Source organism: Hydractinia symbiolongicarpus, chromosome 6 (assembly GCF_029227915.1).
Source record: "Hydractinia symbiolongicarpus strain clone_291-10 chromosome 6, HSymV2.1, whole genome shotgun sequence".
NCBI lineage: Eukaryota > Metazoa > Cnidaria > Hydrozoa > Anthoathecata > Hydractiniidae > Hydractinia > Hydractinia symbiolongicarpus.
The window spans coordinates 20,022,842-20,038,733 of NC_079880.1; the positions used below are offsets into that span (position 1 = coordinate 20,022,842).

At 35.0% G+C, this 15,892-nt stretch overlaps 3 protein-coding genes across 3 annotated transcripts in view; all 3 read right to left on the minus strand.

The window, feature by feature from the left end:
* The window catches only part of LOC130647433 (ubiquitin carboxyl-terminal hydrolase 35-like), a 34,089-nt gene extending 21,342 nt beyond the window's left edge, over nucleotides 1-12,747 (minus strand). Inside the window, exon 1 of the mRNA XM_057453284.1 lies at nucleotides 12,624-12,747. The gene's annotated coding sequence lies outside the window, so the exon portion shown is untranslated. The remainder of the gene's footprint in view (nucleotides 1-12,623) is intronic.
* On the minus strand, nucleotides 10,945-11,637 carry LOC130648158 (THAP domain-containing protein 1-like). Its single transcript, XM_057454195.1, has 3 exons — nucleotides 11,533-11,637; nucleotides 11,272-11,439; nucleotides 10,945-11,031 (listed from the first exon to the last, which is right to left on the minus strand). The coding sequence occupies exons 1-3, from the start codon at nucleotides 11,635-11,637 to the stop codon at nucleotides 10,945-10,947; spliced, it is 360 nt and encodes a 119-aa protein (XP_057310178.1).
* A 1,610-nt stretch (nucleotides 12,748-14,357) lies between the features above and the next one.
* Nucleotides 14,358-14,942, minus strand: LOC130648160 (uncharacterized). The gene has a single exon (XM_057454196.1). It carries the CDS (start codon nucleotides 14,940-14,942, stop codon nucleotides 14,358-14,360), a length of 585 nt encoding a protein of 194 aa, XP_057310179.1.
* Between the last annotated feature and the right edge of the window lie 950 nt (nucleotides 14,943-15,892).

Here is a 15,892-nt window from a genome sequence, read left to right on the forward strand (position 1 = left end):
TGGCTACAGCAGCAAAAGAAGTGCATGAGAAAACAAAAAGAAATGACCCAAGTAGTGTTGACAAAGAGGATATCGCTAATATAGCTGTCAGCGGTGATGGCGCCTGGCAAAAGCGCGGATTTTCATCCCTTAATGGGGTAATGACATTGATCGCAGATGGAAAGTGTATTGACACTGAGGTTATGTCGAAAAAGTGTAAAGAGTGTGATGTTTGGGAAAAGACAAATGACACCCATTCTGAGAAGCATAAAGAGTGGAAAGAAAATCATGCTGCGTTTTGCTCTATCAACCATAGAGGCAGTTCTGGTGCCATGGAGATTACCGGCTTGAAACGTATTTACCATCGCTCTGTGAAAACTCACAAACTCCGATACACTTTTTACATTGGAGACGGAGACACAAAATCTTTTGTGGAACTTTGTAGTACAAATCCCTACCCAGGACACAGCTTGAACAAAGGTGAATGTATCGGGCATGTACAGAAACGTGTCGGAACCAGATTGCGAAAAATTAAAACTGACCACAAGGGTGTAAAGCTTTCAGATGGAAAAGGCATTGGCAGAGGAAAGGGAAGACTCACAGACAAGATCATGAATACACTTCAAAACCATTATGGAATGGCTATTAGACAGAACACTGATAATCTTTATGCTATGCGTAAATCTGTTGCTGCTGTCCTTTTTCATTCGACAAATGAACCTGATGAAGAAAAGCGTCACATGTACTGTCCCCGAACTGAGAACTCTTGGTGTAAATATCAAAGGGATAAGATAACTGGTGAATCTACTTACAAAGGGCATTTAAACATTGATAAAGTTGTCTCAGACCTCATTGCACCTGTATTTTCAAGCAAAGACCTTGGAAGTGAGGATCTACTTAAGAAATGCCTTCATGGTCAAACACAAAACGTAAATGAGTCTCTCAACAATGTCATCTGGTCAAGATGCCCTAAAAGAGTTTATGTTGGAAATGCTGTTTTCAAAACAGCAGTAGCATCTGTAGTAATAGCATATAACAATGGAGAAACAGGACTGTTACCAGTATATTCCAAACTTGGTTTAGAACCTGGTTATTATACCGAAACTGGTTTTCGTAAAGCTAACACAAAACGTGTGAAAGAGTCAAACCGCAAGTATACTGACAGAGTTAAAAATGACAGAAAAAGGCAGAGAGCTGCCAGAAAAGGTTATGAAGATAAGAATTTGCTTGAGGAAGGGGAAACATATGGATATGGTGCTTTTGTTGGACTTTAATTATTAGTTTATGAACAGATTAGTTTTTTTTATACAAACTGTTTTTTTTCTTTTACCGATATTTCAAAACAACATTTTTGCAGATTTTTGAACTCCTAACAAAGATAACTTTTCATTGGAACAAGCTTTTGAGCTGAAATTTTGAACATCAGTTCTTCATTCTATTTAGGAGGGACTGTGTGAATTAGTTTTTCAATTTTACTATTTTTTCTTCTCCTAGAATCTAGTATGTTGTCATTGATATTCTCTTTTCCGGAAAAGTCAAGTTTGGTGGCCAACCCGATGCGATTTAGATAAAAAATTAAAAAAGTAATTCACTCAGTCCCTTCAGCTACTCAATATTAACACATGTGCAAAGTTTTATCTTCTACCTAGAGATATCCTTGTTAGGAGATACCATATGTTTTTAGCCTATAATTTGTTAATTATGCGCATAATTAGTGACGTCATCAAAAAAATTTAAAAAAAGAAATTTTTTCTTCCTATTTTATTATGATACAATTTTGTGCCAAAGCATTTTGAAAAAAAACCATTTTTTGGAAAAAAATCCTTGTTTCCCAGGGAACCACCTTAAGAGTTTGTAAGTATAATATTATATTATATTGTATTGTGGAAGTTATATTTTTACTAAGCAGAGTTTTTTGAGTTTTTTCTGAAGGATAGTTATGAGAATAAGGTTGCGAGTTAAAAAAAAGATGAAGTATTTGAGAATTTGAATTTGGATTATTTGGAGTCAATATACGAGAAATTGAGACTGAAACTTAATTTAGTTCTTTTGATTAAATTCGTATAAAATCATTGGAATTTTTAAGAGCTATAAAGAAGAAAATTTAAGAACTTGTGTTTGACGGATTGTTGTTTATTACCAAAGAATGGAAGATAGAGGTATTTTGTTAGTAACATTTTTTATCCATAAACATTTTCAAAATAAAACGTTTGTTCGTATAAAACTGTTGTTTAGTCTTTCTGTCCTGAGTACTTGGGCTTTGCGTTCTTGGGATAACCTCACTTAATAACCACGAATTTCTTGTGTTGGAAGGCGAGTTACAGTCACAGATCCGTTTTAAACTTTCCAACAGACGAGAATGAAAAAGGTTTACAATACAGCAAGCTGCACTGAAGTATCTTGTCTACAGGGACGGTGGATGTAAATAAAATTGGGATTAGGCTCCCAGAAGAAGGTGCTGAATACACTTTCTTGCTTCTTACAAGCATGAGTACTGTCCAACTTGGACCTATAACTATTCACTGAGAAAATCTTAAAGAGAAAAAACAATCCTTCACTCACAAACAATACGACACAAGACAGAGCTAACAACATAAACGGACACAAATGTTCAGTAGATTTGTAACAGACACTTGTAAAATTATTTATTTTCTTATATATACTTAATACATTTTTACAAGTTTTTATGATAAGAAACCCGACTATTACAATTCTTTATAAGTAAATTCTTTGAAACTTGTATAACTATTTGCCGGTGATGGGAATACTTCGCGGGTTCTACTAATGACGCACAAAAAATGACAATCCTTTTCCCACGTCTAAGTCTTTCATCATGATGGACCAAGGCAGAATTTTGGCTACAGGCAATAAATCTATAATTCCTATATAAAAGGCGTAGCACCGTTAACAGTAATAAAATACTTTCAAACAGTTGATGAGAACCAGGTCTTTTATTCTATATTTGAAGAATTGTGCAAGGTTCCGCTGATATCTTTGTTTTTATACTCGAAAACGATAAAAACATGCATGTGCATTATTATTACTTAAAAAAATAGCGTTACGTTATGAGTAAAACTAGCTTGCATTCATCTTTTTTTACTTCGGTGAATTCGTTTTTATATTGACGGTGTCTGATGAAAGAAGTTTCCAGAACAGATATATTGAGGCATTATGTGTCAAAGTCGCGATATTTTGTTACGCATCCAGAATTAAGTTTATCACCAAGTAAAGTGCAGCATTTACATTCTTAAAATGTCGGAATAATCGTACAAAACGTACATTTGTACCAATGCAGATTTTTTTGTCCTACTTGAGTTAAACTCGTCTTAATCGTCGCTATCGTCACTGCTAAAAGAAAAATTTCTTTTGTCCCATTTTTTTTGGTACATTCGGGCTCTCCAACATATTCACGCATACAATCTTCATTACTAGCAACGGAATATCAGAGCTATGTTCGCAAATATCATCAAAAGAACATAAAGAAACTATGTCAATGTCTGAGGACGCCATCGCTGAATGAATGTTTAAACATGCGCCTTGAAACTATCTCGCACCAGTGACGTCACATTTTTAATCACGTGACCTTGAAAAACTGCTAATTATCGGCTATATATAAACATTTCAAGCTAAGGTTGTTTTTTGACCTCAATTCCCCTTTAAAACAGGGAACTTGGTCAATGTAACTTCACAATCTTATGCTGGTATGTATGCAACAGTGAAGTACAATTCGTATGGTGATGAAGTTGAAATTCAGTATTTTAGAAAGAAGTTTGGAAAATGTGTGCTGAAGCCTGGTGATGTGGATTCCAGAATGTCTAACGAAATGTTGCTTGTTGAAACTGAAGTGGACAACCGTGACATATTTTATAGAGTAAATATTATAATTAATTAGTTCCATAACATAATATATTTTTTGGCATATTCAAATTTACATTAGGGGTTATGTTTTGTTGTCTCCATAGCTTTTCAATAGAAAGATTGCAAGCTTTTTGACGCAGTGATAACTTTTGTTCCTGAAGATTAGCATGCTTCCAAAGACATTGCAGTATACCTTATAAAGCCTTATAATGATAGTATAGTTTTATTTTATATATATTAATAGTTAACTTCAATTCCACAAATATTTCACAATAGGCTACTGTTAAACTAATCACTTTTCAGTTATCTACTATAACGGTAATTTTTTGCCGTTACTGACATTCCATCTCAGAAAGAGCGCCTCGTTGAAGTTCCTTTGCCTAAGAAGAAGAGTAAAGTATCAAAAATTTATGTTTTACGTTTCTTTACCCTTACATACCCTAGTCTATTTGAAGTTATATTTATTTTCAATACTGGCATGTAAATTCAGAGCATTATGAGGTTAAACAGAACTTTCTGAAAATGCTTAATTTTTGCATTCCGTCTTTGAGAATGACCTAGTTTGTCAATTTCTACCCCCAGCAAAGATTCGAAGGAAACAGTTTCATTTGCCATATAAATTTAAATAATAATACATGCGACTCTAAATTCCGTCCCTGATATGCACGAAGTTTTTTAATTTGACCCATTTATTCACAGATCGTTGATTATTTTTTTAAATAATATAATATTTATCAACAGGATGACATTGCTGTTTATTTTGTACAATTACAAAGAAAGATATCCAAAAGCCTGTTATAGATCAAGGTAAAAATGATGACTATGTAGTGCCACCAGTACAGCTGTGAAGAATGCATAACATTTTCTAACCTGATGGATTAATAAGTAATTCATACAAAACTGGAAATAATTTTATATTTTAGGCCCATTTGAACAAAGGACATTAAAATCCTTGGCAGATGACCATAAAAGTTCAGAAACAGTGGAGGATATAAAAAAATGCCAAAAATGTTAACAATGTTATATATGTTATGTAACATTCCTATCGACCAAGTAAGTATTTACTGACAGTACTTAAACAGATTATGATTAAAAATACCAAACCATACAAACAAAAAATCACATGTATGTAGGTTGCCATTTTAATGCGTCATATTTCCCTGGGAAAATACCAAAAAATCTTCAAAATGTGGGAAGATGAATGTCATTTGTTGGACATTAAAATAGCTGCATCTAAACAAATAAAAGATATAGGTGATATGAACAGGCTTGGTGGGACTAGGCAAAAGATAGAGAACTTGAAATATGTTTGCGAGAATTGCGAGGAGAAAATTGGCCTTATACGTGATGCAATTGAAACTGCAATTATTAAAGAACCAGACAACGAGAATAAGATTAGTTCCATATATGAACCAAGGTTAAAGTATCTTAATAAACAGAATTGAAGAAAGGGTGGTAAACACTTTAATGTTTGTAGCGATAGCACAATTTGGATTTCACATAGCACATAAAAAAAATTGTTAGTTGATAGGGAACTTAATTCCGTTATATTCAACAATGGTTACTTTTTTTAATAGTTGAAGGAGATTGATGCTCTCAAAATTAGCTGCTTTACACTTGAAAAGGGGGATGGTATTCTAGTGAGAAAGCTCGATGAAACCTCAAAAAGGTTAAATGTGTGGGAGAAGCATATCATGGTCATTTATTTATTGGTAACCACACATCACTAATTTGCCCAAAAACAACTTTGAAAAACTAAATTATTTTTATTGGGTTGGTAACATAACCGATTTGTGTAATGCTATACCTATGATGGTATAAAATGTACTTGGCCTTGCAGGTACAAACATTCACAAAATAGTTGTCAAATTATCAGCCAAATATACAAGCTGTGGTTTTATAAAATATATTATGTGCTACAACGCAATGAATTCTTGTTAAGATTTCAACCAAAACCATTAAAACCGAGTCATGACGGTATGTGTATCTACCCTGCGTAAGGGAGGTCCTACAGGCACCCAATATGTGAGAGACATTTGAGGATGGTTTCTTGCACAGAATGCTAAGGTAATCTTCGATGGAATCATAATTATTGCAACTTGACCTATTATGTAATTTGAGAGGTAGAATCACTTTGGCTGGGACGGCCACAATTGAAATATTTTGTTTTATAATAAAGAAAGAGACTTATGACTATGATTAAAAGAAACGTGTTAATATATATTTTATGTGATGAGTCTCACCAGTTTCGAGCAATACACCCTTTCAATTATTTTCAGTCAATTATTTTGGTCCACAAAGGCAGTTCTGGATTCTTTAAGGCATTTAGCCTTTAAAAGCATGGAAGTTGTTTGTCAATAGTTAGGCCTGTCCCATCTTTCTAAAATTGCAAGAGTTCTTTAATAAATAATAATAATAATAATAAATATTCAAAGTGGCTAGCCCAGAAAATCACAAAAACCTATAGTTAGTGGATTGTTTCCACTGGGGGCCACTAGAACAAAAAAGAAACAAAAAATGATAAACCTTAGACTGCCTCAGCTCAATCAAACATAGTAACATTTATAATCTGTGAAAATTGAAAAGAAAAAGATTAAAAAACAAAAATTAAAAAGTGATCTCCATTAGAATTTGCCAAATACATTAGAGATGGAAGTCTTAAACGAAAGCAGACTTCCATCACAGGTCACTTGGTCTGGAAGATTATTCCACACTTTTGCAGCTCTAAATGGGAAGGCTTTTTTGCCAAATTCCGTGTTGACCAAGGTCGCTGTCGTCACAACAACACCATGATGAAAAACAAAACACAAGTCCTCAACAAATGTATATAATGTGTTGGTTCTTGGTCGTTGTAGATGGTTTTAGGTCGTTGTAGATGGTTTTTAGGTCGTTGTAGATCGTTGTATGTCGTTGTAGATCGTTGTAGGTCATTGTAGGTGGTTCAGTAAGTACGAAAAACATATTTGTTTAAAATCTTTGCTACACGATTTTTTCTATTAAAACTTTTTTTTACAATCTCTTGAATTTGACCGCCCATATGTAGCAATAAGAAGAACAAGAAGAAGTACGTATATATTGCTGTATCAGTAGTAGTAGTAGTTATCTTTCTTTTTTTAAAACTATTTACAAGTAAAAAATCCAGAATGAATACAACCCTTTTGGGCTTTCCAGTCATTCTGTGGTTATATAGTAAAAATTACATATCTAACTCCTTTAAATATTAGAAAAAAAGGAATTTTACATATATAATATATCAACATAGGAACTACAAGTATGTTTTCAAAAGTAAAAATATAAATACACTAACAAATTAAGACGGAAAAAGCAAAAGATAGAAATAAGAAAGTCTTGAGACAAATATGATAGAATATGATACAAAAAAATTATGTGTCTTTAAGTTTTCGTTTTAGAGCAATTGAGAAAGGAGAAGAGGAGTAATTATGTATTGAAAGACAGAGTTGATTCCAATTCTGAGGACCATAGAAGGTGATAGGTGAACTCGCTTGTTCGAAATGAATAGTGGACAATGCATTTTGTTGAGTTTGCCTGTTTACGCGACCGTGTTGCGATGCTAGTTTAAAGAGACAGTTTAATGAAGATGGCAAACTATTGTTTACAAACTTATGTACAATTTTGCAACATTCTAACTTGTACATATTAGGAGCATTTAGTGGAATAAATTGGTCATCTTTTTTACCATTGCGTTTATTTAAGTTGTTTACACTTTTTTTAAGAACGGTATTGATTTTACCTAAACCTGGTGTACGAGGTGAGCCCCATAATCTAATGCAATATTGAAGATGGGATTGAATGAAGCAATAGTATAATGACTTGACACATTTATAAGGAAGAAGATATCCAAGCTTACTTATTATACCAGTACCTTGCTTTATTTTAAGAAATGTTTGTTCTGTTTGAGGTTTCCATTCAAGTTTTTCATCAAGCAAAACCCGAAGATATTTTACAGATTTAACACGTTTGATCAGTTTCCCTGAAATACTTATTTTAAAATCTTTCAAGATAACATGATTTAGATACATTCAATGTGAGCTGGTTATTTGTGAGCCATTTATTTATCCCACTAAGCTCATAATTAATTAATTTTTTTTCGGGTTTCATTGGGTCTTTGTGACTCATGAAGAGACAAGTGTCATCTGCAAATAATGTATATAGAAAATTTTTAGAACTCACTGGCATATCATTTGATATATATCAAGAAAGTAAAGGACCAAGAACTGATCCCTGTGGAACACCATGTTTCATAACAATGAGTGAAGATGTTTCACCATTTACTTGGACACATTGACGACGATTATTCAAGTAACTGTTAAACCATTGCAGAAGGGGACCCCGTATACCGAACTTTTCAAGTTTTTGTAAGAGAATGAACGATTGACAGTGTCAGATGTCTTTGGTAGATCTAAGAATATAGTAAAACAACTTTCTTTTTTACGAATTGCATTGTATATCTGATTTGTTGGATTTAAGACTGCTAGTGCTGTGGACTTACCTTTTTGAAAACCATATTGGTTGTTGAAGAAAAGATCGTTTTTGTCTAAGAATGACATCAAACGTTTGTGTACAATTTTTTCAAAACTTTTAGCAAAAATAGGTAGAACAGATATAGGCCTGTAGTTTTTGATTTCATTTCTACTACCATTCTTAAAGAGAGGTATGACTTTTGATAGTTTCAACGCATTAGGGAATGTACCTAGAAAAACGGACTTGTTGATAATAAGTGATAATGGTTTTGAAATGATGTTGCTGACTTGCTTTATCACTTTGATAGGAAAATTATAAATGTCAGAAGACATGTTGCTATTAAGTTTGTTTTTTTCTAGACAAACTTCTCTTTATCAGTAGGTGTGAAAAACATGCTCAATTGATTGCTGGTAATTTTTTTAATTGGGCAGCTAGCTACCTTTCTTTAGATCTTTTAAAAGATTTGGGGCCACAGCAGCATAATGTTCATTAAAGTTTTTGGAAATGCTATCATGATTTTTTTTATTATTTCTATACTGTAGATGGTACATGATTTGATTTAGAACGTCCTAAAAATTTTTAAACCGAGCCATTTTTTTCTACTTTTCAATAATGTCATCCCTACTTTCTCTTTCTTTCGGTGCCATGACTCGTTTTCTTGATCTGTGTTTTTCACCTTTAGCAGCTCGCTTATATGCTTCCATCACCATGACCTTCAAATAATCATACCGCTTTTTTCATTCACGGTTCGAGCAATCAACTTTTTGGTTGGTTTTCGCCATGCAATTTTATAACGTAGCTTTCCAATTTGCCCTCCCGATTGAATGACAGCTTGAGACCTCGTGCAGTTGAAGTTATTATCCAGAGCAGCCAAGTAAGCGCCCATAACAATATGATCATGCTCAAAATGGTACTGCTTAATATACTTCAACAAAATGTTATTGAACACCTCAACGTTTGTGGTACGAACCACTTCCGTCAGATATTTCATATCGTTTTTGAACTTCTTATCCTTCACCAATGCAACTAAATACTGATGCGCAGGAGAACCTTCTGTCAGCCATTTTTTACTAGCCTGCTCCTCTTTTGTTAGCGGATCGTGTTCACACTTTTTGAATCGCTTGCACCCAGGCCATTGGTGTTTATTGACCGTGTGGTAAATTATAGACTGAAATTTTTCGTAAATAAGATCGGCGTCACCATTAGACGTTGTCACACTCCACCAGAAATGGTTGACAATCGATGGTACCCACTCAATCAAACTTTCATGACTTTTTTTCTTCGCAATCTTTTTAATTTTTTTATTTATATTTTTGGCAACGTGTCATGGATCAAATTGATGCGTGATCGCATTAAATTCAGGGTTCACTCTCATAAGTTTGCGAATTTGTATATGTTTATCAGTTGCCAGTATGTCTATATTAACGTCCTTATTTTGAAGCTCTTGTAAAATTCGAATAAATCCTTTTTTTTCCATTGCATTAGAGTTCTTAACTTCAGTCACCGGTACAACCAGTGTCAATTACTTTTCCAGTCTGTGTTTCCATGAATGTATTATTACAATATTTCGCGGAATGTCCAGGACTGCCATATCTTCCATCGCCAACAAGAACAACTACTTCACGCGAATTCAAAAGTTCTATCATACGCTTCCGCTCCCTGTTCCATTTTTGTCGAACTACAGGTAAGATGTAATCACGTTTTATCTGATAGTACACGCTGTCAGATATAAATTTCAAATTGATTAACCACGCAAATCTTGAAATCTTCGTAAATGGCACACCAGAAAATGTAATTGATGTAGCGATTAATAAGTCCAATCCATTCATTGAACCAACTGTCGGTTGCCTTTTCCATTCAGTATCACATTCATTAAAGCATTGAAATTTCAAATGTACTTGGGAACCAGTATTTTTGACTTCTTTTATATCAGAACGATCTACAGGACCACCACACCTAGGACAACGCCGTAACAATTCAAACAACTCACTCTCATACACCAAGAATACACGCTCTTCACTAATTTTCTCCTTCCATCTAACACTTTCACTTAGGGATACTTCAGATTCCGACATATTTTTGTCGGGAACATAATCACTATCATTACCATCGACAACCTCTTCGTCACTCGAAATCATCACCTCGTCATCTAATTCATCATATACAACTCCCGATTCATCATTTACAACTCGCGATTCATCATTTACATCTCCCGATTCATCATTTACAACTCCCGATTCATCATTAACATCTCCCGATTCATCATTTACACCATCGCAGGATATATTATTGTCACTCACAACGTCTCTAACATCACAATCTTCTCCTACACCAACGTCAACCGAACTCTCACGCACCACCTCAGAAATGTTCTCTTCAATTGTCACGTTTGCTTGTTTCTCACTAACCACCTTCGGACCTCTCTTTGGTGCCGGAAATTGTGTACACTTTGAGGAGCTGTCTTTTTTGAATTTTTTTGTCTGTGATCTGACACTTCTGAAGTTTCTGATTTTAGTGAGAGTACTTGCTCCTCGGAAATAATTTGTTTCAGTCTGTGTACCAGCTGTGTTATATGTAACTTCCGTTTGAGTTGACATTTCATTCGTCGTGCAAAATGTTTGCATATCAATAACATCGTAACATTTCTGGTATATTGTGGTCACACGATGAATCCTTGTTGGACTTATGCTCTTTCAATAGATTTTTCACAATCTGGAATTCAGAAATGTAAAAATATATTCGAAACTTGAAAGAAGTAACACTCGTTTTTAGAACTAGGACTTTTAGGCCTGGAAACGAAGTTATATTTTTCGCACTCTTATATCTAATTATATTAGGCATGACAGTTATTCAAAAGAAAAATATTACATTCATATTAATTGCTAGTTTGAAATTGTTTTTCAGAAGAGCCTGGTGAAGAAGTTGTTATCCAAAAAGGGAAGCACAAAATACATCAGAGCGTTGCTTAGCTTCTGATCTCTTCGAGGATGTTTCTCTACTTGATTTCTTTTCAACATAAGCAAACAATGTTGGTACAGCCCCTGGTACCAGTTTTAGAATTATCTTTTTGCGCGATGGCTCTTTCCCATTTTCTTCGCTCTGTTGTTGAGCATGCTTTTGCTAGAACTCGAAAGATTTATCAAAACAATCTTCGGTAAAATGCTCTGAACAAAGGAACTTTTTCTTCGGTAGGAATGTCCGTTTGATCTTCACGGTCCACACTTGCGCTAATTTAGGGTCCGCGGGAAATTTATGATACGATACTTTATCATTATTATCTGACTGATTGTTGCATTTATGAGCACAACAGTGGGGCATGTTTACATTTTTTTTAGCATACACACCATTTAGAAATGAGCGGGAAAGTTATAAAAGTGAGCATATTTTGCAGAATAAGTGTCGTGGTTGCACGAAAGTTTCTAAATGAGCTATAACATGCTCTCAATGAGGACATATTTTTATATTAAGCTTAAAACGCAGTGAAACCGTACAAGTTGTTTTCTGTCTGGATACAGTAATTTCAAGCTACGTATATGTGACGTCATAATAGAACGCAACAAAGCCATACGGTTTTTTGAGCTATGTCACTAAGTTCTTATCTATTTCGAAAACAGTTTGAGAAGGAGCAATGGCGGACACAGCCGAAGCGAAGGAAGCGAGCGAAGGACAAACTTTTGAAGAAAAGTATTAGGTAATCTTACAAATTCAAGTAAAATAAACAACGATAAATGGTCCATATTTTCAAATAAAATAAACTTGTGTCGGCACCTCGGGATCCCTTTAAGTACAGGGTCATCGTCCGCCGGGAATGAAGGATCAGTTATTGTTAGTTGTGGAAGATTTTTATTAAAACTTTCAAGCCTTTTTTGAAGTTTTATTTTAAGCTCATGGCTAGATTTACTATTATTATGAACATTAATTTCAACTTCAAACTGATTATTGTTTAATGTATTAAAAGGAAATAAAAGACAGCTGCAGCACGACGATAGGGCACGATTAATTTGGTTAATGTTAACTACTTTTGCACTTTTAAGATGTAAATAATGCTTACCAATTTTACATTTAATTGATCTATGGTGGTGATGGATAACTTTGGTACATTCAAAGCAATGAGGAAGATCCAATGTGTCAAGTTGAGTGTTAGTGACCTGGCAATATGGAATGTGTAAAGATATACGGTTAGCACAAAAGAAGGGATCATCAGTATTAGAAAGAGTTTTTAGTTCACAGAAAATAACATTCGAGGCAATATTTTTGCAGACATGACAAATAGAGGATTCAAATACCAAGCAGCTATTCCATACCCACTCCTCTAATGCCAAAGGCCAAACAACCAACAGTCACCAAGCCCAATACACCTGTTAAAGCAGGCCCAGACCCACCTACCCACAGCAAAGTAATTCACGCAGGATTAATAAATAAAGGAAACACCTGTTACGCCAATTCCATCCTGCAAGCATTAACTGCAATCCCATCATTTTGGTTACATTGTGCTTTGGAACCTTCTCTTGCTTCTCCTCTATTGAAGTCTGTTATGCTGAGTATGTCCATGCTGTCCCAGTCTTCCATAGCTGTTGACCCTTCCGCCTTCTTAAGAGCCTTGCAGCGTGAGATGTCCAGCATTAGGAAGACCCCATTCAACATTAATACCCAGCAGGACGTGCCAGAAATACTGCTTCGTGTCTTGGGTGAATTAACAGGCCCTTCGGTTATCGCAAATAATACACCACCATTATAACCACTACGACGTCATGTAATGCATGCTTCTTATCAACTAGCAGGGAGGAAAGTATGCCTATTGTGCTACTCCCTATCTCAAACAGCGTTACTGGTTCAATTAATTGTTTTTTGCAGCCCAAAAATTTGTCTGGAAATGACAGGTGGCTTTGCCCGCAGTGCTCTTCTTATCAAGACAGTACAAGCGAAACGGTTTTCACCCAGTGCGGAGACATTCTAATTATCCAACTGAAGAGGTTTACGTTTCGTGATGGAAGAACCCTAAAAAATAACAAATTTTTTACCTGCCCTGCTTCAAATGACGACATTTTTAGAGTTCGCTCTCAGCCAACGGATGACATATCATTAAACAACAGATATTCGTTAGCTGCCACTATTAATCATTCGGGCACCCTAGGAACAGGTCACTATTGGGCATTCATTAAAGTCGCAGCTGTGGCTCATGGTTAAGATGTGACGATAAAGCAGTTGTTAGAGTTGCACCATCCGATTTAAATAACTCTTCTGTGTATGTGTTGTTTTTTGTGAAAATGTAAAAATTGTCTGATTAACATTCACATAAAAGGGGGAGGGTTATCTTTCCCTAGCGGTTTTGTATTACCCCGGCTGTTTCTGTCACAAGCAGTCAACCGTGAACCTAGAGTTTGCTCACTCTTCACTCTCTTATAGAGTAATCATAAGAAGCATAGCAAGGGGGTTCGACTATGTCTTGTCTTTGGGTGCGACGACCCCACTTTTTACCCCAGTCCAGTGGGGAGGCCAAGTTTGCTCACTTGGTCTACAGGGTTAACGATCCTGCTGTACCCATAGTTACTCTTGTAAGAAGCTCTGCAAGGGGGTGTGAAATTTCTCTTTCATGTCTTCGTGGTTTTACGCCCACGCATACCACCCCAGTAACTTCAGGCTGGTCCTGACCAAGGCTGGTCCTAAGCATCAATCACCTGTAAAAGGCTGAGTGTTGGGATCCCGTAACACGTGTAAAGCTACAGCCAGGTTCACAAGTCCTGGCGCATAGGTAGTTTTTTTCCCCCCTTTTTATAGTTTTTATTTATTTGTATATATACACGTTTTATGTCAATATATGTTGTTGTTTTGTTTTGTTGTTGCAATATTTGTATTGTCCAGAGGTTTGCTTTTTTAATTAACTTGGTTGTACAGATCATCCTTGTAAAAGGGAAATCTTGCTTTGCATAGAGATCTTTAGAGGGTTGCTGAGATAGTTTGTTAATATCATCAACAGAGCGTATGATATATTTTTTAGAAGCATTGTTTTTCTCTTACCATTTTTAGTCCACACAAATTCATTTTTTTTTTTCTTTCTTCAGCCGATCTCTTGCTGTTTTGAAGAGACTGCCGTTTGTTGCTGTTAGACTTTCATTTATGTATATATAACTCTCTGAACCTTCAAAACCCAAAACATCTGCGGTTTGGTCCCATGTTTTTTTGCGGTTTTCCCAAAACTGATCTCTAATCCTTCTTGACGCAAACTTAACAATTTTCGCTGCGTTTTCATCTTGTGATGTTCTGTGACTTATTTCTATGTCACCAAGCTCCATCCTTACATTCATAAACTCGGCAAGACCCAGAATGATTTGATCTGTATTTTCTTTTCCAATTCTCGATAACCCTCTCACATCAACCATATTCCTTCTACCATACTGTTCAAGGTCATTCAGACTTCTCGCCTCGGTTAATGCATGATTTTGCTCTGTCAATTGCTTATTAAGGTTAATGACCTCTTGAGCCTTCTTTTTGTCGCAATTCAGAAGAGTATGTACTTGCTTTTTCGTGTTTTGCAGATCCGTTTTTTGTTTTTCAAATTCTGTATTTATGAGTGCCTGAGACTCGATAATTCCATCTACCTCCGCTTTCACACCAGTTACCATCTTAAATAGATCGTCATCCTTGCATTTGTAGCATGGTTAGCTTTTTCAATTCAGTTTGACAAGAATGTCTTCATTTTGTTTACAAACTTTTTCGATTTTTTCTAACACATCTACATCCGCCATCTTTGCTTTCTGACTGAGTAAGTAAGTAAGTAATTCCAAAAGTTACAGTTTTTGATAAACTCGTTCCAAATAAATCTAATGTAAATAACGATACATGTTAATATGTTACATGGATTAAAAACCTACTGCTCTAATATAATACATCTTGTTAGAAAAGATGTACAAAACGGTAATATTTAAAACCTTTTAATGTTTTAGATCTCATTGAGGCTTTGGAGTTAAAAACGAAGGAATTCTGTAGGGATAGCAAAGCTAGTGGATCTACGGCGACCTTTAAAACGAAAACAAAAGAACAAGAAAAACACTCAAGCAAAAACTAATAAAAAAGTATCGTTAACAGGAAGGTTGCAATTGACAGTGTCTTAGAATGGCAAGGAAGAAACGATTTTCATTAGAAGAGACAGAGATGGGAAAGATAAGAGAAGAACAAGAGAAAAGAGAGCAATTCATACATTTTTGGATTAGTTTTTCTAAAGCTATGTTGTATTATTGTTAGTGAAAAATATTTTTAATTTCTTTTGAAAGTTTTGATGGATACTTTTTCTGATAAAAGATTACTAATTTGTGAGATAGCTTTATTCCAGGGGATAGGAATTTGTGTACACACTGAGTAGGTGCCCGTAGGTTATGGTATTAGTTCTTGGGATGTGGAATTTTATGTTAGATAGTTTAGTGTGATGAGAATGTATTTGATTCACAGGTATAAGAAGGTCTTTACATGCAATGTAAACATTTGTGTGTGGTATGAGTAGGCAAAAAGGGTGTTTAAATATTGAATATGTTCCTGAAATTTTACAATTTTTGTTTCAAGATACAAAGGGTGAAGT

Bases quoted from the DNA above. Each gene is read 5' to 3' on its own strand.
- LOC130648158 (XM_057454195.1), bottom strand. From the start codon at position 11,637: ATGCCCCACTGTTGTGCTCATAAATGCAACAATCAGTCAGATAATAAT. The intron at 11,440-11,532 runs GTGAAGATCAAA...TTCGAGTTCTAG, and splicing joins AATTAGCGCAAGTGTGGACC to CAAAAGCATGCTCAACAACA. The intron at 11,032-11,271 runs GTATTTTGTGCT...TCTGAATTCCAG, and splicing joins AAGCTAAGCAACGCTCTGAT to ATTGTGAAAAATCTATTGAA.
- LOC130648160 (XM_057454196.1), bottom strand. From the start codon at position 14,942: ATGGTAACTGGTGTGAAAGCGGAGGTAGATGGAATTATCGAGTCTCAG.